Source organism: Rissa tridactyla, chromosome 1 (assembly GCF_028500815.1).
Source record: "Rissa tridactyla isolate bRisTri1 chromosome 1, bRisTri1.patW.cur.20221130, whole genome shotgun sequence".
Classification (NCBI taxonomy): domain Eukaryota; kingdom Metazoa; phylum Chordata; class Aves; order Charadriiformes; family Laridae; genus Rissa; species Rissa tridactyla.
This window is the reverse complement of record NC_071466.1, coordinates 162,246,523-162,269,057: the sequence shown is the minus strand read 5'-3', so window position 1 is coordinate 162,269,057 and position 22,535 is coordinate 162,246,523. Positions and strand designations below refer to the sequence as shown.

The 22,535-nt window shown below is 49.8% G+C and overlaps 1 protein-coding gene across 7 annotated transcripts; it reads left to right on the top strand.

Moving 5' to 3' along the window:
• Positions 1 to 650: 650 nt before the first annotated feature.
• TMPRSS6 (transmembrane serine protease 6) lies at positions 651 to 22,355 on the top strand. Of its 7 annotated transcripts, none has more exons than XM_054188172.1 (19): positions 651 to 1,342; positions 2,128 to 2,196; positions 2,972 to 3,128; positions 3,304 to 3,446; positions 3,641 to 3,708; positions 5,007 to 5,140; positions 7,908 to 7,949; positions 8,942 to 9,146; positions 9,503 to 9,639; positions 10,194 to 10,306; positions 10,774 to 10,883; positions 11,959 to 12,104; positions 13,067 to 13,165; positions 15,540 to 15,653; positions 15,947 to 16,063; positions 16,805 to 16,973; positions 18,516 to 18,787; positions 20,384 to 20,520; positions 21,224 to 22,355. In XM_054188172.1, the coding sequence occupies exons 2-19, from the start codon at positions 2,161 to 2,163 to the stop codon at positions 21,380 to 21,382; spliced, it is 2,358 nt and encodes a 785-aa protein (XP_054044147.1). In that variant the 5' UTR covers positions 651 to 1,342; positions 2,128 to 2,160; the 3' UTR covers positions 21,383 to 22,355. The 7 variants fall into 7 exon arrangements, with proteins under 7 accessions (XP_054044147.1, XP_054044146.1, XP_054044142.1 ...); XM_054188171.1 differs by having other exon boundaries at positions 4,956 to 5,140; positions 8,942 to 9,104; XM_054188167.1 differs by having other exon boundaries at positions 4,956 to 5,140.
• Positions 22,356 to 22,535: the final 180 nt, after the last annotated feature.

Here is a 22,535-nt window from a genome sequence, read left to right as displayed (position 1 = left end):
CAGAGAAGGAGGATGCTTCTTTCCAGGAAAGATGGATACAAAAATTAAGGTGTCTGGCATCGGGAAATGCCCTCAGCTGGGTTCTGACACACTGTGGCAAACCCTCATACTGTAAGCTTGGGAAAGCCATATACGTATACATGTATGTCTAAAAACGCAGCTAGACCCCAGTTATCCGGGGAAATTTTGGCTGAAAGTAACTTTTTAAAGGGAAATCTGGTCTCTTAAAACTCCCAAGCAGTTCTGATAGTGTTTCTTATTGTCATTGTGTGCCTCAGTTTCCCATATGTACAGCAATGAGTAAGTCAGGATAACCACACTGACACATTCCCAGTCAAACACTTCAGCTTTTCATCCACATACAACACTTATCTACTAGAATCCACCACGAGGCAACTACAGCAATGTCTTTCAGTCTTCCTCCAGTCCCAGACTAAACCTGAACCAGGTGCAGCACTGAAAGCAGCTATCCCTGCCCAGCTGCCAAAATAAGCTCAAACGAGCTCTGGCCCAAATGGTCTGAGCCCTAGGTCAATACCACTGGCTGGAGCTCAAGAGTCACCCATGTCCCCATCCGCCTGCCCCATTTATTGACAGAGTAACTTTATTTACTCTGGGCTAGCTGGAGCGTGGTTGCTTTTTGTGAAAAACAAAGGAGCACGTACAGAGCTGCGGGGCTGTAAGCAGAAGGTGGTGCAGGCAAGGTAGGTGAGGAGGACCTGAGGCTAGAATAAAAGCAGATGCTGCAGGGAGGAGCGAGTTGTGGTGCAACGGAGTACAGGGAGCCCAGCATCAGGAGACTGGGCAGCAAGAAGCACAAGAAGACCAGAGGGAGTCTTGCAGGTGGGGACTGAGAGACGCTGTGCTTTGCTGTCATCTGCATGACCACGGTGGTAACCGGACCCGCTGTCTGCTGCTACCTTCCCTCCTTCAAGCAATCTACACCTGCCAGCCATCATCTGCTCCATCCCTGTCCTGGGGAGCACACATCCTGCATTTTGCCTCTCCCTCCAATGGGACCAAGGAGGGTAGCTAAGAAATATATCAGTTGCTCAGCAACTTCTTGTTCCCTGAGGAGGACAACATAAGCTATCTGTACCAGCCTCCTGGGTTGTTCTTCTCTGCACAGCTGGAGGTGATCCTACCCTGACTTTCTCCAGGCTCCCCTTGTTCAGCCTGCGGATCTTCTCCCCCTGCAAGACTCCGAAACCTCCATTTCAGAAAAGAAAAAAGCCACTGCACAGGGTGTGCTGACCCATCGCGGCAGGACGGTGCAGGACAAAGGCCGAGCTGAAGGGACATGGCATCGGGTTATTGATCACTGGGGAGACCTTGAGCTTGGGTAAATAGATGTCCTCCTCTCTACCCCACTCCATGTGTATGTGAGCTGGCTTGCGTAGGCGGGTGTGGGCCAGGCCTCACAGGCGGCAGCAGGTTTCAAAGGTAGGTCTGCAGGTCTGGGGGAAACCCCGTGCCTACCATCAAATCTTCTAACAAAGAGGCTCTTCTACTGCTGCTTCCTGCCCTCCTCCCCCAGCCCCTCCGTCTGCGGTTCTTTGCTTGTGCCTGCTGTTTCTGAAGGGATGCTGTGACAGCGGAGAAGCGCACTTGCTCTCCTGGACCACCCAACCTGGTTCACTGGGGAGGAGATCCTCCCCAGGTGTTGCACAAAAAAGTGGCCCGTGGTAAGGAAGGGAAGGCAGTCTGTGCTGGTCCTGTTTGTGCAGCGTGCCTCTCCGGAAAGGTGCATTAGAGCAAGCAGATGTGCAGCTGATTGTCCAAGTACCGATCTTCACGAAGCTGGGTTTAACGTTTCAGAGTAAGTTACCCAGTGCTTATGTTCTGCGAGCGTGTTTCTGTGTTGCAAGGCAGCCTGGAAGGATCAGGGCTCAGTAACTGGGGGAAGGCAAGGAGACCGAGGAAACCACTCTCCCCTATCATGTGGATACCATTCCAGGGTATCCACATCTGCAACAAGTTCCTCCTGTGCATTCATGCCCACACAGTCACACCTTTGCGCACCACTGGGCGCAAAGATGACTCGCAGACACGTAGACATGGCACAGGCATTCCCCAGGACCTCTGTGCCCTCCGACGTGGGTGCATTCACATCCCTTTCCTCTTCAGCCACAGAAACACAGAAAGCCTTTGAGGGCAGCCATGCACTGGGTGATGGCAGAGGAAAGGAGAAGGAAGGTGGGTGAGACAGATAACCAAGATTAATGTGGCTCTCTTGGGCAATGGCATTTCTTATCCTCAGAGTCTGGGGCTGACAGAAGGGGTGCTGGTCAGGATGAAGCAAAAGAAGTAGCCTTGGTTAAATGAGGGGCAAAGCCAGAAGGTGTCCCCTGGCACAAGCAGAGGGTGGCAGAAGGGCTGGACATTGTTCAGGTGCTCTTTCCTCACTAGCTCAGCTAGTGAGCCAGTGCCAGCGAGGACTTAACCCTGGGACACATGGTCTGGTGGGAATGGCAAGGTTTGCTTACCTTTAGGGACCAAGAACAAAATGGCTCAGCAGGCAAAGTACAACTTTAGGCTCCCAGGCTGGGCTGTTGTGTGCAACTTCTGTGTGCATTTTGAGGTCATGGATTTTCTTTTGCATTGATTTCTAGGTCAATAAAATACTGGTTTTAAAACCATTCCCAGCCTGGGAGGACAATATATTTGCCTCTAGAGAAATCCATTATTGTACTCATTTGTGGTTTTGGCAGAAGCAAAACCCAGGAAACGCCTTTGAAAATTGAGGGGTTACCCAGGAGGCGTAGACAGGACAGTGTCCTGTAAGCCTGTCTCCCACTGAATTAGAAGTTTTACTCACATCTGCACTGAGTAAAGTCTTTGATGGTTAGCACAGAGATCTCTTGGGGCTATGGATCTTGGGAGAGGAGCACAGAGGTGGCAGAGCACCTCCAGACATAGATGTAAAGGGATGCAGAAAACCCAGCCTGACCATGGTGTGCTGTGTCACTAGATGCCCCTGATGGAGGCCGAGGAACAAGAGGAAGATGCGAACTCCCTCTCAAAGGACGGGTCAGAGACAAACTCCCGTGACTGCCTACGCTATGTGCCCCTTGGGTTAGCCTTTCTTTTGCTGGCTGGAGCTGCTGCAGCAACCTGGTATTTCCTAGGTAAAAATTCAACATGTTTTGTCCCTGCGTGGGAGGTGGATGGGGTATAGTCAAGGCAATACCCAGCCCAAAGTGCATTAGTGACTCTGGGTGATCTTTATAGACTCATACATAGGGGTAAACCCCTCTCTCCTGCATCTCAGCAAGGTAATCCAGTAGTGTCTTCTGTTGGCAGACTACAGACCATGGCACCTGGAACCGTCCGTCCTGCAGTTTTACTCTGGCAGCCTCCAGGTCCTCAATCGCCAATACTCCCCGGACCTTGGGCAGGTGGAGTCCAGAGCCTTCTGGTTGGAGTCAGCTAAGCTCCAGAAGATGGTGAGGGCAATTTCATGACCAGAGCTGGCCCAGAGGCAGTTCAGTGAGTAGAAAGAGGAAGGGGTCAGGTACCCCCATCCATGTGACAGTCTTGGTGGGTCTATACAGCAAGAGGGATCGAACATAGGGTTGGCCATAGGTCCTTTGCCACTGTAACATTGCACAATAGTTATCAGACGACATTCTCGTTGCAGCTGAAGGAACTCATTCGTGCTACAGAGCTGGGTCGATATTACAACTCGAGCACAGTGTATGCCTTTGGGTGAGTAGCACCCACAGCATTTTTGCTTCTTCGTGTGTGAAAGCTTACAGTCAATTGTACTCTGATTTCACTGAAATCTGGCCATGACAAACTGCTGCAGTCCCCACCATTAGGGTTAGGCTAGTCTGGGCAGTCCAGATCCAGAATGTTTCCAGCATGACAGAGCTGGGGATATTTTGAGATGATCATTTTCATCTGAGGTCATGAGGAAAAGCCAAAACTGAGAAATTTTTCAGAGAGGCAAAAGTTCAAGAGAGGAAAAAAATCACTGTCAAGAATTGAAAAAAAAACAAAACAACCCTGGGCTTGGCATTCTCAGTAGAAACTAAGCAGCTGGAAATTAATTTCTCTAATTCAAGAAAATCATTTTATGGCCTGATTCTAGGCACCAAAAGGGAGAGGTCAGAATGCACGATGGAAAAGGTGTTCCAGCCAAGAAGCACAGTCCACCTGGGAATAGGATAAGAGTGGAATGGGACAGATGTAGGACTACAGCTTTGCAGGTCATCACAGTAGATCAAGAAAGCAGGAATAACTTCCAAACTGACGTATACATTTGCTCCTGATTTTTTTCTATGGAAAATTGTACCTCTAAATTTGTCCTTCAGCTAAGGAAAATTCCAATTTTGATGTAACTCCATTTTCAACTGGGGAAAGAAAAGTTTCATTTGCTATTCTTCCTCTAGCCTGTTACTGAACAAAGGTTTGTTTCAACATCTCTTCCCCCTCCCCCAGCCAATTTTCTCTGCCAGCTGGTTGAACAGAGCTTTCCCAGTCACAGTCTTCTGCAGCTTGAGCCTGCCCAGCATTAATGGCTTGTGGTAAGGTACAGAGTCATAAATCATCCACTTGTCACCACTGGGAGGTGAGACAATGAAGTCTTGAGCATTTCTTTTCAACCTCTGTTCAGTAATAACCAAAGGTCACTTCTACCTGAAATGAGACTACTCATCAGACCAGTCTTGATTAATTATCACATTAATTTGACCACGTATGGTCATCACTAAAGCCAGATGGCATAAAATGTCTTCTTCCTCCAAAGGACTGAGCATTAACTAGCACCATGGATGTAGCAGCTTTCATGGTCCTCAGAGTTGTTCCTCTGGGTCACAGCAGCGCAGCTGGCAAGTCCACGCAGAAATGTTGGATGCATGGAAAAACAGTGGGGCGTTAATCTCTGGGGTTTGCCTCTCTAGTGATTCTGGAGAGGAAGAGAAAGGATATTTAACATGCTATTTCTCTGTTAGGGAGGGGGCTCTGACCTTCTTCTTCTGGTTTGCCCTCCAAATCCCTGAGAGTCAGCAGAAGGAGGTGACTGCTGAGAAGGTAAACACAATGCTCCACCAAGAGCTCTTCACCAGCTTCAACAGTTCGGGCAGCCTGTCCTACCAGACAGAGTACAGAGTGAACCCAGACTCACTGGTTCTGCTGGGTAAGTACCATCTGCTCAGCTGTGGCCTGAGCAGTCAAGACTACTCCAAGGTTTACAAGGTCTTGAAGGGAGATTAGGAGAAGAGGCCAGAAGTCCCTACTAAAGGGGGTAGAGGAAACCCGAAGAAGATAGGGAAGAAGTGAGGATCAGGAGATACAATTACACATTTTTTTTCCTGATAGACAAGAACTGAAGTATGATTAAAAAAAAACATTATTCCTTTGAAGGATTAAAGGTTACTGGGGACACAGCTGACCGAAACCAGCTAGGTAACACTTTTTTTTTTTTTTCTTCCTCCTTCTCCCACCAGTTTTGGCTTCTGTGGAGTAAGATCTTACATGGGTCATGACTTTGATCAGCCCTGCTCAAAAATAGCAAGCAATTAGGTTTCCTGCTTTCCTTTGGGAGATTATTCCAGGCTACTTGATCGCAAGAAGAACAAAGGCGTTGTACCTGAGTCACCACTAGTCTTACTCTGAGACAAAGCATTGTTGCCACGTCATCTCCTGACATGATGTTAAGGATTGTCATTGCCCAAAGTGAAGATCATAGCCCATTCAAAAAGCCATCCCTACAGAACTTCTCTAAAATAGGTGTTAGATAAAGGACTAGGCACTGTATCTATATTCAATGCATCCAAGTCCAATGGAATTTGTATTTGGTCTTTAAAATGAGACTTAACTTCTCAGACTGATCTAATCCCTCTTACAGAACCCCAGACATCTTAAATACATTGTGTTTCTTCTCTCCCCTTGCTACTCTCATTTCCAAGTTTCCTCTTCCCGTGAAATGTTACATCTCCAAGTTTTTTCCCCCAGGCATGTTATCTTGCATTTTTCTAAGGCGAATCTTATTTTAATCTCTCCCACCCATTTTTTCTTTCACTTTTCACACCACGTCTCAATTGTTTTGTTTTGGGGGTCATTTTTTTTTGTAACCCCAAAGAAAATTTGATTTCTTCAAAACCATTTTCAATCTCTCATCCGGAACATTGTGTTAAGATCTTATTCTGAAGCTGCATTAGCATCTCATGAAGACATCTCCTCCCTCAGTTACCATTAGTCCCTTACTACTTCTTATGATTTGTTTCCACCATACTAGACCTTATGCTCAACCAATCTAAATTAACTTTCTTAAGAAAGATATCATAGGACAATATGCTAAATGCTTCCAAGTCAGACCATTTTCCCTTCATTTACTCACTTCGCAATGTAACTCATAAACAAATAAAAAGGATGGTGCCATTTTTTTAGCTGTTCCCAGCTCCCTCTTATTCCCTTTGCACCTGTTTCACTGTTTTATTCATTTCAGCAGACCACACTTCTTTCTATTTTGGAATTAACACACCAGTTGTAGATTCTCCAGCTCCTTCTGCTTTCCCTAGTCCTTTCCTCCTCCCTCTCCAGTCAGAAGCACAGCCTAGCAACTAAGGCAAAAGCCAGAAACCTCTTCACTGCTGAGCCAGGGTGACCTCAAGCCAGTGACTTAACCTCTGGCTTCATTTGCTCTGCAAAATTGGAGTGAAAAAATAGCTAGCTAGTAGCAAGTCATTAGCATTTCATTGCTTTCTGACAGACTCATTTGCTGACCTGCGTAGCTTTAAACACCAAGTTTCACTGCAGCCTGCTTTAAGACACAGAGCTGCAAACCACTGACTAGCGCAGGAACCTCTCCAACATCTCCAGTGCTTTATTTTCACTAACAGCTACACTCGCCCCAGGACACTAGCCTCCCCTTCCGCCCGAAGAGTTTCAGAACATCATTCTCTTTACAGGAACCCAGTTTTATTACCTTCAGTTAAAATCGTACTTAATATCAGCTCAGCATACTCCTTCCCTGCAGCACGTGAGCTGCTCTAGGGGCCTGCCTTATGCCTGCAGGATCATCTTTTCCACAACATCTGTTTTCACCGTGAAAAAATTGCTCAGCTCTCCCCACAGAATTGCAAGCTCTGCTTAGGAACTACAAAAGACCAAAGCCCTGACCCAGGCAAGCCCCCAACAGCAATTCTCACACCCAACTGATCTCAGAGTGCCTTTTGTTTTGGCCATTATTCCCAGTAGCACCTTATCTCTGGCCGCTCCTGGTTCAGCTGGGAGGCTGGAGCAAAGCCCAGCTCTCCTAAAAGCGTTGTCCACCCTGTGACTCTGTTTTGCAAAGATTTGTAGTCCTTGGTGGTGGCTTTCTCTGCAACTCAATTCTCCAGAGGTGGACTCTACAAGGATGTTGAGTAGCTTATCAACCAGTGGTCATTTAAAGAGACCTCATTCCCCACCCTCGGTAACTCCCATGCATTTCAGTGAGGGTTGTTTAAACTGGGAGAGCAAGGGAGGGGTAAGGAGACGGTGGGTGAAGGCTCTGGGAAGTGGGATTGAGCCCTGTGGTGTGGCTGGCAAAGGAGAGGGGTGGCTGGCAGAGGCAATGCCCAGCCCTCCTGTGAAGGGGAAGAGGTTGTCCTGGATTAGCACACAAAAACGAGCGAGGAAAAAAGGCAGAGAAGACCTTGGTGGGCTGGAGAGCACGAATCAGAGCTGCTGGATCTGGGGCAGAGGCCAGAGAGATTTCCCAGAGAGATGAGGTAGGGAAGGCATGACTGAAACTGCTCTCTGAAAGCAGACAGAGAAGCACCTGGAGTGTGCCCCATGTCAAAGTTTTAAGGGAGCCATTTATGTAGGAAGGAAGAGAGTCATCACCTGCCATGATAGCATTCAGATACTGCCAGTTTATCTTTTTGTTTATCTTCCTTTATATATTTCCTTTCTAACAGAATCCAGTGTGAAAGACATAGTAGTGCTGAAATCCACGCTGGGTAGGCTATTTTTTCCTTTCCTTTTGAGTTTGTGACTTTGCGGGAGGGATTTTTACAGGGGACAGAAAGTTTCTTGGTTTCCAGGAGTTGTAAATCCTGGGAAGGGGAGGTGAGAACAGTTGCAAGGGAGCACCAGTGCCGCTGCTTGGCCAGATCCAAACTACATGACGTGGCTACTTGCTGGACCATTCTGAGCATCCTGACACCTCTGCCCCAGTAGCACACCACTGTGCAGAGACACCAGCTCCCAGGGGCAGTGCAGCCACCTTAGTAAAGTCTTGTCCCTGGCCTGATGACTCCTGTCAAATAGCTTATTGTACTGGTAAAACAGTGCTAATTCCAGGCCCTATTAAATCCTATTGAGTGGGGTGGGAGTTTCCCTGCATGGCTCTGCACAGGATGTGGTGTCAGTCATTTAGGAGACTGTTGTCTAAGCCATGTTTGAAGGTGCTTTTAGTAATTTCAGGCAGTGTTGTAAGTGCTGTGGCTGGCAGCTTGCATTAGATATACTATTGGAAACTCACCTTTAAGCTGACTTTTACTCAAAAATCCTGGACTGGAAGCCTGCCAAAACCTGGAAATCAGATGAGGAGGGTGTAAATCCAGGAAGAATATGGGGGTGATAGGAGAAAGAGATGAAAAAGAAAATTAAGCCAAGGGAAGGTAACTGCACTGTGCTGATATTTAAAGCCTGAGATAGTACTGGAAGGAAGTACTTCCTTCCAGTACTTCCTTAACCAAGGAAGAGGGGACAGTTCTTAAAGAGAGAAACTGGGACACTGGTATGAGGGGACCTGTGCCACTGCAACATATGTAAGAGGAAACTTAAATCACTGGCATGAGTCAGCCTCACCCCGAAATAGGGCTCACACTGATATCCCAAGTGACAATCACGTATCTTCAATTTCCCTTACAATCACTCCTAAGCCCCTCTTTCCCTCCATTTGTCTCACCCTGAGGATTAAATCCCTCTATCTTTCCCCTGGATTCAGGTTGCTACAGATACAGCTATGTCCAGGAGGATGATGTCCTAAGGCTGGAGGGCCCTGACTACCTGGCCTCCAGTTGTCTTTGGCACCTCCACGGCCTCAAGGGCTACATGATAAAGCTACGCCTGGAATGGACTCTCCCGGACTGCAGGGACCGCCTGGCTATGTATGATGCAGCTGGGCCCCTGGAGAAACACCTCATCACCTCGTAGGTAGCTCCTGAGCAGGGCGAGCACGGCGGGGAAGTCGGGCAGGATGGCACGACACACCACAGCAGGGGAAGGTGTCAGACTACATCAGAGGAAATTCTCTTTGATGCAGAACCTGCCTCTCGCTGATCAGCTGAAGTCACTGATGTGGGATATCACACAGCCAGCCGTGCAGTCTGAGAGATTAAGGCAGCACAAGCTGCCTCTCTGCTGGCCCTTTATTTGATTCAGTTAGTGCCTCACAGCAGGCCTGTGCTGTGGATAACACAGACCTCCATTGTCTCTCTTTCTCGTTCTTCTCTTCCGTTTGTTTGTCGCTTACTTCACTCCCATCCTTTTATCTCTTTCCCCTCAGAATCTACGGCTGCAGCAGGCAGGAGCCCGTTGTGGAAGTCCTTTCATCTGGCCCTGTCATGGCCATTGTATGGAAGAAAGCAATGTACAGCTACTATGACCCCTTCATCCTCTCAGCACAGGTGGTGCCTCTCAAAGGTGAGGAAGGCTAGAGGAGAGCGGCCATAGATACTGGACAGAGATGGGTTATCTCCTACAACTTCACCGCTCCTAGAGGTGCTGCATCCCCACTAGGAGCAGAATTAACTCGAGATTGCAAGGGTAGAGGTGGTCAGTAAAAAGCAGGTTAAATGTTGCTCACCTGGAGTCATAAATTAGCATCTGGCTCAAGTCCTTACAGCCCAGGCTCTGGCAAGCAGAGACTGAGTGATCGTGATACTCTACGAGAAGGCCAAGCTCTCATGCATGGACAGACTAGATGTGGCCTGGACATCATGTCCAGACGTACCTGCAGATAAATCTCAAGTCAATGGAAGAGTCTAAGGCAGCAATATACATTTACCCTTCTCTGGACAAGAGGAGGAGGCTAAAAGTCTTGCCAGGTAGAAGTGGCCCTTTGAAGGTGTATGGTGGAACAACCCAGTCACCTTTAGTATCAGGCCTTAGAGCTCCTTTTCTGCCCTCCTACAATGGTATCCCCAGGCCGAGGTTGAGCTGACAGGTGGCCGGGCTTTGAATGTCTGTATTTACAGCCTGCGAAGTGAACATAACTCTGCGGGAAGACCTGGAGCTGCAGGGGAAGATCAGCACCCCGCACTACCCCAGTTACTACTCGCCCAACACCCAGTGCAACTGGCACATGAGGGTAAGAGCCAGCTCCCACAAGAACAGCCCCCGCCTCCCTGAAAGCCACGCTGGGGGGGGGCTATGGCCAGCGCTGTCAGTCAGATCATCATGGGAAGCAAGCAGAGGGTGGCAGCCTGCCTAACCTCCACGTAATGTGAGTTTCCGAAGGGGGAGGAGGCTAATATTGCGTGCTGTGGCGGAAATGCCGTAGCTGAGGAGGAATCTGAAATTTGGTCTCTGGAGGAGTTCTTCAAGGCAGAACCAGATTGCTAGGAATTCATAGGAATTACCATGCTTTGAGACCAGAGGCAGAGCCACGCTGGGCTGCAGCGTGGCCCCAGTTTAAATGGTTCTTCCTTCTGGCCTGCAATGTGTGAATCAGCAGCTCGCCACTTCACGTCTACCCTGGCTGCTGTTGTTGCACGGAGTGGGCTGCAGCACTCACAGGAGCCGTCTCCACTCTGCTCTGGTTCCCCTCGCCTGCAGGTCCCGTCCCTCGACTACGGGGTCACCCTGTGGTTCGACGCCTACGCACTCAGCAGACAGAAGCACGACCTGCCCTGTACCCAAGGCCAGTGGATAATTCAGAACAGAAGGTGTGTGCTGGGGTCCTGGTTTCTGTCTCTCACTACCCACCTGGAACTAAACTGGGATTAAACCTCTGCAGGTTCCCTGCTTACTTCAGCCACCAGGTCTGAGGAAGGAAAAGCCTATCATCACACTCAGTGGCCACTGTTTGTGCTGGTGCCTCTTGCTTTTCTACTTCTTTTTCAGCCTCTCTTGCCCACAGGCTCCCCCCCAGTGAGCACATTTCTTACAGATTTACTTCCAGCTAGCAGCCTGCCTTGTCTGTCTTGCTGTTTGCATCAGGCTTCCTAGTTTTCTCCTGTGTGTGTAACCTTGGTGTCCTCCCACGTCTCCTGTGTTTGCAAATCTGCCTGTCACCACCTCTGCAATATTATCTGTGCGTGCCATTGCTTTGCATCCACCTCCGTACAGATCTTTCACCTAGCTCCATATCCTCCTGCTTTGACTACAGCCAGTTCCCTCTGCGGGACTTCCCAAAATTAGCATCCATACGTAGCTGGGGCTGCTGCTTACCACCGCCTAGGTGCAAAGGAGCAAGAGCTGCTGTGCTTCCATTTCCGCAAAGCAGTCTCCAAGGTGGATGGACCTATGGCTTTCTTTTTCCTCCCACTTACTGCAAAATTGCCCCTTTCCCTCCCAAACTTCCCCCAGCCCATCTCATTAACTTCCTCTCCACTGCTCCTGTGGGAGTAACTTCTTTTTCTCTGAAGGGTCTGATCCAGAAGCTCTGTTCCCCTGGTTTAGGATTTCCACTTTTTCTCTCCCTGCCTTCCTCTCTTAAACAGTCAGTGCCACAGTTTCTACAACATGGCTTCTTTGGGAAGATAAACGTAAGAACTGAATTGCTTTGTGTGGCCTGAATTCATCACTTGCCCAGAAAGTGGGAAATGCCCAAAGATAGTAGGATCACTCTGGATCTCATGCCATATTGAAAGCATTTTGCCTTCCTGGCTTGCCCCCCACACCTAGTCTGTGTGGCCCCCTTACCACCCGAGCCCCACTGAGCCCCCTTGCCCCACTTTGTTGTCTTCTCCTCCCTCCCTGCCCGTGACATTTACTCCTCAGGTTGTATTTACTCCTCAGGTTGTGTGGCCTGCGGACCCTGCAAGCCTACGCTGAGCGGATCCCAGTCACTTCCTCTGCTGATATCACCATCACCTTCACCTCACAGATCTCCTTAACCGGCCCCGGCGTACAGGCAGCTTACAGCCTGTACAACCAATCTGACCGTAAGTTCAGGCTCCTCCCTGCTCCCCAGTGGGGTGGTGGCTACCAGCAGCCCCTGTGCACTTGGCTTGTGTCAGGAGAAACACAAGGCACATCCTGGGAGCCCCAGCTGCCATCTGCCCCTCAGGCACGTGCTCACAAATCAGTGATGCACACACCACCGGTTTCCCAAAAAGAAGAGGCATTTACGTGCAAAGATGCTTCTGCACATGTGGCCCTGTCTCATGTTGCCAGAGCATCCATGTGCCAAAGCCCAAGGTCCGAGAGTTGTCTACAGCCTCACTCCTGTGCTCACATCATGGACTGGCCTTGGGAATTCAATGAGAGACCATTTCTGGCTTGAAGAGATTTCTATTTTGATTATAAGAACTCTTACAGAGAGCGGTTTCCTGCTCACCTTGGAATTTGTGCAAGTGAGAGACAAATAAAACCTCACACAAATACACATACGCACAGATGCAAATAGACAGACCATAGTCTGTCTTTCCAAGGTTTCTCCATCTCCATCCTAAAGGGTGCCTGTAATGCACACCAGTCCCTGAATGCGTGCACCTGCCAACATGTGTCTAACACCAACCCCTTCAAGGCCCCAACCAAGTTTTAATAACAACTCCAAAGAACCTATTTCAGCTTTCCCACAGCACTCAGGAGCCATGAAACAGCACTAAACCAGAGGTATAACACACCAGGTGGGTGGTTGCCCTGGTTCTTGCCCATTGGTACAACGGGAAGCAGGGAAAGAGCCCTCCTTCTCCTGGTGCATAGCCTGGCTCCATTTGCCCATGTTTGAAGTGGATGACGTGGCAGATTTTGGGGAGCGCAACGAGTGCCACCGGCACGCTGCCGCAGCACGCGTGTGGTCAGGAAGGTGTGCAGCTCCACGCCCCACTTTTCAAGCCACGGTGCTCTGCTGCAAGGAGGTTTCCAGTCACTGGGGACTAACTACTCTCTGGTGGTTTCACAGCCTGTCCTGGGGAGTTCCTGTGTTCAGTGAACGGCTTGTGTGTTCCAGTCTGTGACGGGATCAAAGATTGCCCCAATGGGCTGGATGAGAGAAATTGTGGTGAGTGATTTCTTCTCCCCGCTGGTCCCTGGTCTCCTGGAGCCCCTTGCTCCTCCAAATGTAGGGAGAGATGGAGAGGGTTCATTTGGCCTGGGTACAGCCTTGTACCACCCCTGCGGGACCTTAAGCCTCTGCATCCTTTAAAGCTTCGTCTTTCTCGGGAAGGAGCAGCAATGCTTCTTGCTCCTGTGCACAACAGAGTCTTCCTGGGAGAACCCCCTAGTACCCATGCACCAAGAGCTCCAGGCAACCTGAAAGAAGCCCCCTGCCCAGGCTGTCCCCCACCTCGTCCCGCTTTCTCCCCACCCAGGCCTGACAATCAACCTCAGCCCTGGCCTACAGCCCCCTCTGCTGTCATACCACTCGGCATCCCCCTCCCAACCCTCCCACCTTGCCCACACCTCCCTAAGCCCACCAGCTGCCCTGCTCTCTCCCGTTTCCCCCCAGGCCATTTGTGATACTTGATCTGTACAGTTCCTCACCCATATATTGTGCTCCAGTTTGGGAGCATCTAAGTCCTCATCCAGTCATCAGTTCTTGATGCCAACAGCAGTTAGTGCTGACGCAGACACTGTCCCCAGCATTCCAGACTCCTGCAAAACCCCGTTCTCACAGGAACAGCTATTCAGGCTCAGGCATGACACCTAATTAATCTGTTTTCCCATCCCTTGCGTGAGGTGGCGGGCTCATCACATTGCTGCCATCACTAATTTTTCATTAGTTGTCCCTTACAGATATGTTTTCACAGACAAAAAGATCCCTGAACCACTAGAGACTGGCCAATTCCAAAAGACTCAGAGGAAGGTATAGAAAAGTCTAAAGTAAAAGGAAGGAGAAATCTTTCTCAAGGAAGTTTTTAGTTTAGTGCTGGAAATGTGAGAGCTCTCACAGGATCGCTGTAGCTGGGTTTTGTATTCTCTGCAGTCTTGCTGATGGTGCACTGTCGATCATCCAGCTGTCTGACATCAGGGCTTGCTTGTTTCCCTCATGGATACATGTGCATCCTTAAGAATATCTAATCCTTTCTTGAATCCTGTTAACTTTTTGGCCCCAGGAATATCTTGTTTCATTCAGTTCCACAGGTTAACACAGACAAAAACTAAACAAAAGAAGTATTTGTTTCTCAGTGTTTTCAAACATTCCTTTATATTTGAAAAAGAAAATAGAAACATCATTATTTCCTTCCTTTCTTATACTCTTGCCACTGATGCATTTCTGCTTACTTACTCCATGTCTGTATGGAACAGTCCCTGTCTTTAAAATCAATGTTCACATTTCCTCAGACCTTCACATGCCTTTAGTCATCTGGAAGCCTCATGCTAATTACCGAAGAAATTATAGTCATTGCAGGAAGAAAATGCCCAGGAGGTACTGGCCCATCATGTTTGGTGTTGCACATAGATACACACAAACACAGGACAAGTTCCTGCTATGAAAATGTATAATCAGAAGTCAAACTCTGTGATGGGCCTTAGGCCCATCTCCATCCTGAGCAGCTATCAGAGCTCATGGACATTGAGGAATCCATTGGTGTTCAGGACTCATCTGTATCAGAGAGCAAGGAGAGCAGCTGCTCTGTAGGGGAAGGTGACACACAGGCTGAGGGTGACACCAAGGCAGGAGGAACAGTGACCTCTCCAGACAGGATGCAGTCCTACAGAGCCTGAACAAGGCAAACAGAGCAGGTCTGGTGATGGTGGTAACACGGGTTCAACCAAGAGCCCAGTGATCACAAGACAAATCCATGGTGATGAGGCAGGTCTGAGGCCAAGCCAAGAAGCCAATGAAAGTTATGTCAGCATCAGCAAGGTACAAGATAGGGTGCACTCATACCTACAACATAGATCAGGCAAAGACCAACAGCAAAGACCTCAGATCAAATGCAACTTAGGACAAGAGGAAACAGCCTCAAGTTGCGTCAGGGGAGGTTTAGATTGGATATTAGGAAAAAATTTTACACTTAAAGGGTTACTAAGCATTGGAACAGGCTGCCCAGGGAAGTGGTTGAGTCACCATCCCTGGAGGTATTTAAAAGATGGGTAGACATAGTGCTTAGAGATATGGTTTAGCAATGGTTTTTATCAGTGTTAGGCTAATGGCTGGACTAGATGATCTGAAAGGTCCCTTCCAACCTAGGCAATTCTATGATTCTATGATTCCTGAGCAAAAGGAAGCCAGGGTCCTGCTCTGCATGGCAGTCTCTTTCAAGACTACACAGTTGCGCTAAACCAGAGCTGGTCTGAAGCACAAGCTGCCAAATCCTTATGAAGTGTGGGAAGAAGTTGCAGAGCCTACTGGTGCCCTTACAGCCCTGACCTCACGCCTGACGCCTTGCCTTGCATGCCTAATTCCTGGGTGCTTCCCTCCCACGCAGTGTGCCCTGCGAAGTTCCAGTGCCGCGAGGACAGCACGTGCATCGAGTTCAGCAAGGTCTGCAACCAGCAGCTGGACTGCATCAATGGGAGCGACGAGGAGCAGTGCAGTGAAGGTAGGGAGGGGACGGCGCTGGGCTGGCAAACACCTTCCCTCACGCTCAAGCCAAGGCTGTTGGTAGTGTATTTCCCTCCTGAGAGGTAAGGGCACCAGCTGGAAGTTAATGTGCCTGACCTGCTCACAATGTTTGCTCTGTAGATGGCCAAGCTTGCTCAGGAAACTCCCTGTCATCATTTACGGAGTTCCCCCAAGTTCTCTGTTGCCTTTTTTTTCCCCACTCAGAGGAATTCAGGCTGCGTTTGCAAACTGCCACCCTCCCTCAGCCCTGGCTCCCCTTCTTCTTTGCAGGGGTCCCCTGTGGTCCTTTCACCTACCGCTGTGAAGATGGGACCTGTGTGAAGAAACCCAACCCCCTGTGTGACACCACTGCAGACTGCAAGGACCTGTCCGACGAGAAGCGCTGCGGTGAGGAAATGCTCAGTCGCACGTCAGCCCGGCAGGTTCAGGATGCCACATAGCTGCAAGTCACCCCTCTTCCCACTGCCACCCCAGCACAAGCACTCACCCTCCCTTGTTCCACCACCGTCTCCCTACCCCAGCCCCGTGGCAGCAGTGCCACTGCAGGATGGGTGGCAGCAGCCACGAGCCGGCTCTCTGTGCTGAGCTGTGAGCCGGCGTTTACTCTTTGGACAGCTGCTCCCCATCTCCTTCAGGCAGAGGCATCAGGCCAGGCAGACGAGTCTCACAGGCCAGGTCCTACCCCACGGGCTGCCTGTTGGACCGCTGTGCTGGCTTGTGTGAAGTAATGCCATCCTACAAGGCTCCAGCCAGGAAAATCATCCCTGACCGCACGGTCACTGGCAGGGAGAGAGCTCGTGTTTTGATTTCCCTGCTTGGTTTTTCTGGAGCCTCGGTGGGCAATGAAAGGGAACAACTGCGAGGGTCCCTCAACAGGATAGCAGGTAGCACAGACAGGGCACCGCTCTGAAGGGTGCTGTGCAGGTATCGGCAGAGATACGTGCTGGGAGGAAGTGCTCGCTAGACCTGTCCTGGACAGTAAGTACATAAAGCATCTGCTGGCTGGGTAAGGCAAGGGATTAGAGGTCAGTCTCTTCAGTCAATTAAGTAGGAAAGTAAGGGCAGGCACAGTATATCGTGTTCCCTTCCTCCCCTGAAGTACCTGTTGTGTCTCCTCCTCCTCCTCAGACTGCGGGCTCCAAGCCCCTCTCAGCAGGATCGTGGGTGGTGCGAATTCTGTGGAAGGGGAATGGCCGTGGCAGGCCAGTCTGCAAGTTCGGGGACGCCACATTTGCGGGGGAACACTCATTGCTGACCGCTGGGTGGTCTCAGCTGCACACTGCTTCCAGGACGAGAGGTAAATGGAGAGGGGAGCGTGCTGGGCAGGAGAAGGATTTGTGTTGCTTTCCGTGTCATGTGTGATGGGGGGATCATCTGGCTTGTGAAAATGTCACGGGGCAGCCACACCCCTCATCTGGCACGCGTGGCATGCTTCTCAGTGCCTTGGAGCTGGAGGAAAGGGTACGGATACATACACCGTTGTTTGTCTGGGCATGCGGGGGAAAAGGGGCAGCGCAGGGATTCACAGAGCAGCTTTGTGAGGGCAATGGTAATGGAAGACACTTCACAGCTCCACCTTTGCTTTGGCTCTGGCTTGTCCCCATGCTGTCAAAACCATGTAGGTGTCAGCGTGTGCTAGGATGGGGCCAGGATAGCATTACTTGTGGGGGATGCTGTTTGAGTCCCCTGCTGCCCACCCCCAGGGTCTGCCCTTTCAGGAGGAAGCACAGTCTCTCCCCCAGTTCCTTCCACCCCGTGTACGTACCACAACAGTAGCAGTAACATGCAGATCAAGGGGGTTCACCCATTCTTTCAAACTGGGAAGAAGTGAGGAGGAGGAAGGTCCACAGCTGTGCTGGGCAACAGGGCTGGGTGAGGGAAGGAGTGTCCACCCTCAGGCCCAGTCTCCACCTCCTCCAAACTCCCCTTTTCCTCTACCAGCGAGACACTGGGGATCCCCCACCTTCCCAGCTACTACTGCTGGAATTCCCCAGCTGCCCTTCCCTTCTGATGACATGTGAGCTTGGGGAGGAGGGGCTGCTGGTCATCCTTATATGGTGACACCAACATTGGTAGGACTGGAGCTGCTTTGCAGCTCCGTTTCTCACCTCACCCTGGTCCTGCCACACTCCTACTTGAGTCCTACAACCCTGCAAGGAAGACCACCAGCACTGGGGGCAGGCTTTTTGATGAATTTGCGTGGGATGAATTTGGCCATCTTAGAGATTCTCAATGCAGGATGGATGGAGATAGCACAGCCCTGTTAGATGGTGTATGCATATGCATGTGAGTGTCAGGGAGAGAATTTCAGTGGGGTGAGAGTTAAGAAGTAAGGGGGGAAAAAGAGTAATTTCTTTAAAGGGCTGTCGTACCTTTTAACGCCCTCACCTCTGAGCTGCTTTTCTTGCTTCACTGACTCTTATCAGTTTCTCAGAGCTTGCTCCCCTTCTCCATGTCTCCTTCACCTCACAGCTTTGCTTCACCAGCTCAGCTCTTGCTCTCTGTCCTACCATAGTCATACCAAGCAAGCCCCGCTTGCTTGTCTAACCTACATATACCTTTTAGCCTGCTTTGCTAAGGGAAATAAGTAAATATGAGCAAATTGCCTGTGTGTAGGAGTGTCTGCCCAAAGTTGATTCCACTGTACGAGCACAGCAAGGCATCAAAGGGATGTCCCAACTTGTTTCTTGAAATCAGTAAACAAATTAAAAAAGAGGCCGCTCTGAGGAGATGATCATCCATATCAGATACTCTTCAAAAGACTGTGACAGAAGCAGCCACGGTCTGCCCATACTTCTCTGTTCATGTGATGAGTTATCTTCTCTGTTGCATCCTGCAGACTGGCCTCTGCCTCCATCTGGACTGTTTACTTGGGCAAACATTTGCAAAATGCCACCAGCCACACAGAGGTATCCTTCAAGGTGATCCGCCTCTTCCTCCACCCTTACTACGAGGAGGACAGCCATGATTATGATGTGGCCCTGCTCCAGCTGGACCATCCTGTGATCATCTCACCCTCAATCCAGCCCATCTGCTTGCCTGCCCCTTCTCACCTCTTTGAGCCTGGCCTTCATTGCTGGATCACTGGCTGGGGAGCCCTCAAGGAAGGTGGTAGGTGCAAGGTCTTTGCTGGTGGCCTACTATAGCAGAGCCAAGGTGGAAACATAGGTTCAGATGTGGGGTAGGCAGAACAGACTTCTGTTCACCCCAAAGCATTGTGACTCCTTCACCCCCTTTGATTTGGGGTCACAGGTTGGCCAAAGTTACCAGTCGAGCGACTTGAAACCTCATTTGGAGAGGCAGGCATGAGAGTCTGGTAAGCTATATGGGGACAGCTTGTGTTCCTTCATCCAAAGACTAGAATAGCCCTTCAGGAATTAGGGGTCTGACAAGGGTCTATTCAGCTGCGGCCACAGCATGGAGCAGACCCAGTCCTAAAGCCCAGCCCCATGCCTACACAGACACGTGGGCTCCTCTTGGGTGATTCCCCAGGAGCAGAGCCTGACCAGAGAAAGTAGAGATGAAAAACTGCTCTTCATCAAACCAGGACTGGATCAAAGAATAGAATAATAGAATCATAGAATGGTTTGGTTTGGAGGGGACCTTAAAAATCATCTACTTCCAACCCCCTGCCGTGGGTAGAGACACCTCCCATTAGACCAGGCTGCTCAAAGTCCCATCCAGCCTGGTCTTGAACATTTCCAGGGAAGGGGCATCCACAGCTTCCCTGGGCAACCTGTTGCAGAGTCTCACCACCCTCAGTGTAAAGAATTTCTTCCTAATATCTAATCTAAATCTCCCCTCTTTCAGTTTAAAACTGTTACCCTTCGTCTTATCGCTACAGTCCCTGGTAAAGAGTCCCTCTCCATCTCTCCTGTAGGGTCTCCTGCGGACACCTGTCTGAGGCCCCTGCAGCAACATTTTCCCCATGTCAAAGACCCTAGGACTTGGGTCCCCCCAGTAACACCTGTAGCAGTAAATTCAATGGGAGCAGTGCAGGGTCTGAGTGGTGTCCCCTGAGGATCATGCTGTGTAATTGTTAGCTTGCACCCTGGTACCATTTTGGCCACATAGCACCCACACACTCCTGAGGGATGGCATGGGCCAAGACCTGTTCCCATGGGGCAGTACAGATGAGTCCATTCTGTTTTGTGAGGAAGAGTTTAGCTGTAGGGGCATGACCCCTCGTGTCGCCTCCCCATAGGACCAACAAAGAGGTGCAGGCTCTTCTTTAGTGGTGCCTGGCACAGGAATGTAGATGTGCTCACCCAGGTCAGCTCAGTGCCTTCACTCACACTCATACACTTGCTCCAGTTGCTTCCTAAATGGAAATACTCACGGGTCTATCCAGAAGCAGACACTTTGCTTTGCATACTTAACCATAAGAACTTAACAACCATTTTAATGAGAAGTAAATCCAAAACTCTAGCATCCCAGAGATTTCCTCAAATAAGAATCCCCCTCGTTCCAAAATCTGAAGTGCCCACAACATATTCCTGTAGCGAAAGGGACTGCAGGGGAATGCTGCTCCTTCCATGCAGGTGAAGCGCTCTGCTGAAAGTCAGAGACTGTGATGCCAGTGGAGAGCAGAACAGTAATTCAGATGGCAGCTGTCAGCATGCAGTCAGATAGGCACGGACTAGGGGATCACCATTGGGAAGGTCCACCATTGCTAACCTGCACTGCTTTTGGTGCTCTACCCCTCAGGGCACATCAGCAATGTTCTGCAGAAGGTGGACGTGCAGCTTATCCAGCAGGACATCTGCAGTGAAGCCTATCACTACATGATTTCTCCCAGGATGCTGTGTGCTGGGTACCACAAGGGCAAGAAAGATGCCTGCCAGGTAACAGAGGAGTTGTGGGATCAGGGTTGACTACTGGAGGTGGGGTGTGTCCCAAGTCTCCCAAATGCTCTTCATAGCCTGAAATGAGGATGAAAAGACCAAAAAATGCCTGACTACCCCAACCCTTCCTCTAGTTTAAGTGGCCAACAACAGCTCTGAGGACCACTTCTCCCCAGCATCTTTGCCTTAGACGGGATCCAAACACACTTAAACTCCCTTTCTCATTTCAATCCATTCTGCAATCTTTACCTCCCGCTTCCAAGTCTACATCAGTCTCTTTCCCCCTCAGCTTCATTAGCATCTGTCACACACAGTAACCTGTTTGTTTCTTCATTACTACCAAGCTCAAGGAATTCGTCTGTCTCCCATACCTCCGGTTATCCAGTTAAATTCCACCAGCTCTCCATATATTGCTCTCCATGTATTTGGAAATGACACATGGAGCAGAAGGAAACAATACAGCTGTCAGCTTCTTGAGAGCAGGAGGAATTTGTATCATGAAGGAATGCAACAATGGGTTGGATGTTTGCACTGGAGACTGTTTTTGACATCTGCCTAAGGTACAAGGGATGTTGCAGATGTCCCAGGCATGAGTTGGAGGGATACAGGAATCTGCATACAGAGAGACTCAAAGCCAGTGTAATCATACAGCAGGAGAAGCTGGTGGATCACTATCATCCCGTTTTTCTTTCCTTTTCTCTAGGGTGATTCTGGAGGTCCACTGGCCTGCAAGGAACCCAGTGGCAGGTGGTTTCTGGCTGGTTTGGTCAGCTGGGGAATGGGATGCGCACGTCCAAATCGCTATGGAGTATACACCAGGATCACTCAAGTGCTGGGCTGGATGAACCAAACCATGAGCTGAGAAAAGTGCATCTCTGCCTTCTCCCCATCAGACCTACGCTCACATGGCACTTGTTCTTGATCTTGCTCACTTGCCTCTCAGAAAGAGTTTCTGTGTGGGATGTTGTCATACCCAGGATGCTCTTCTGAGCAGGGCAAAAAAAAAAAAAAAAAAGGCTGCCATGGGGATTGTAGGAAAAAGCAGGCAGACCCTTTTCCCCCTCAGTGCTTCCCAGGGAGCATCCCAAGTTGTTTTTAGACCTTCCATCCAAAAGAGTTGGAGGGGGGCAGGGGGGGACAATGACACGGCACACAGCCATGGTCCCAAGTTGATGATTTCTGAGAAAAGGAATAAGGGGAGCTGAACTTTCCATGAACCATGTGATTCAGCCACAATCTTATGCTGGAACATTTGCTGAAAGAAAATGTGACTGATGTAGTTAGAGATTCCAGTAACTGTGAAATCAATCTGCCTCCCTCTTCCTTCCTGCTGCTCATCCTTCTTCCCCCTTCCCCTCCCATCCCTCCTCCTCTTCCATCTCCCTAATTACTTCTTTTCTTAGCTGTCGTGTGCTGCTCAGCTCAGCCAGGCAACTCTTCACGTCTAACTGACTCCCAGGCACGAGTCCAGCATCACACCCCCAAGCGCGTGTCCTGCCTCCCTGCTGGAGCAGCACCCAGCCTCCATCACTGCACTTTTCCTCAGGGAAAGGCCCCGGCCCCCCAGTAGAAACTCTGGAGCAGCCTCCCATCCCCTTCCCTCAGCCCTTCTAAATACCTGTAACATGAGGGATTCTCATCTGCTTCCATCTCCTAACTCAGATAATCTAGGAGGTGAAGGAGAAGGCTTCAGGGCACAGGGCTTAAACAGTCATTGCTATGGGTTTGGTTTTTTTACTGAAGATATACATCTATATATGTGTGTGTGTATATATATACAATGGGCCACTCTCTGGAATTACAAATAAAATTAATTTGAGGGTTTTTTTGGCTCGAGTTTGCCTTACTCTGTTAAAAATTGTCTTGGGGTTTGTAGCTTTTTGACGAAACTCCAATCCTGGCACTGGGAACTGGCAAAAGCTTCCACACCCCTGGCCCTCCCTCTCGGCTGTCCCCCAAGCACAGTGGGGCCAATATGCTAACTAGATAGGTGGTCCTCACTTATTCTTCTGATT

Bases quoted from the DNA above. Each gene is read 5' to 3' on its own strand.
- TMPRSS6 (XM_054188167.1), top strand. From the start codon at position 2,161: ATGCACTGGGTGATGGCAGAGGAAAGGAGAAGGAAG. The intron at 3,447-3,640 runs GTGAGGGCAATT...TTCTCGTTGCAG, and splicing joins CAGCTAAGCTCCAGAAGATG to CTGAAGGAACTCATTCGTGC. The intron at 20,521-21,223 runs GTAACAGAGGAG...CCTTTTCTCTAG, and splicing joins GCAAGAAAGATGCCTGCCAG to GGTGATTCTGGAGGTCCACT.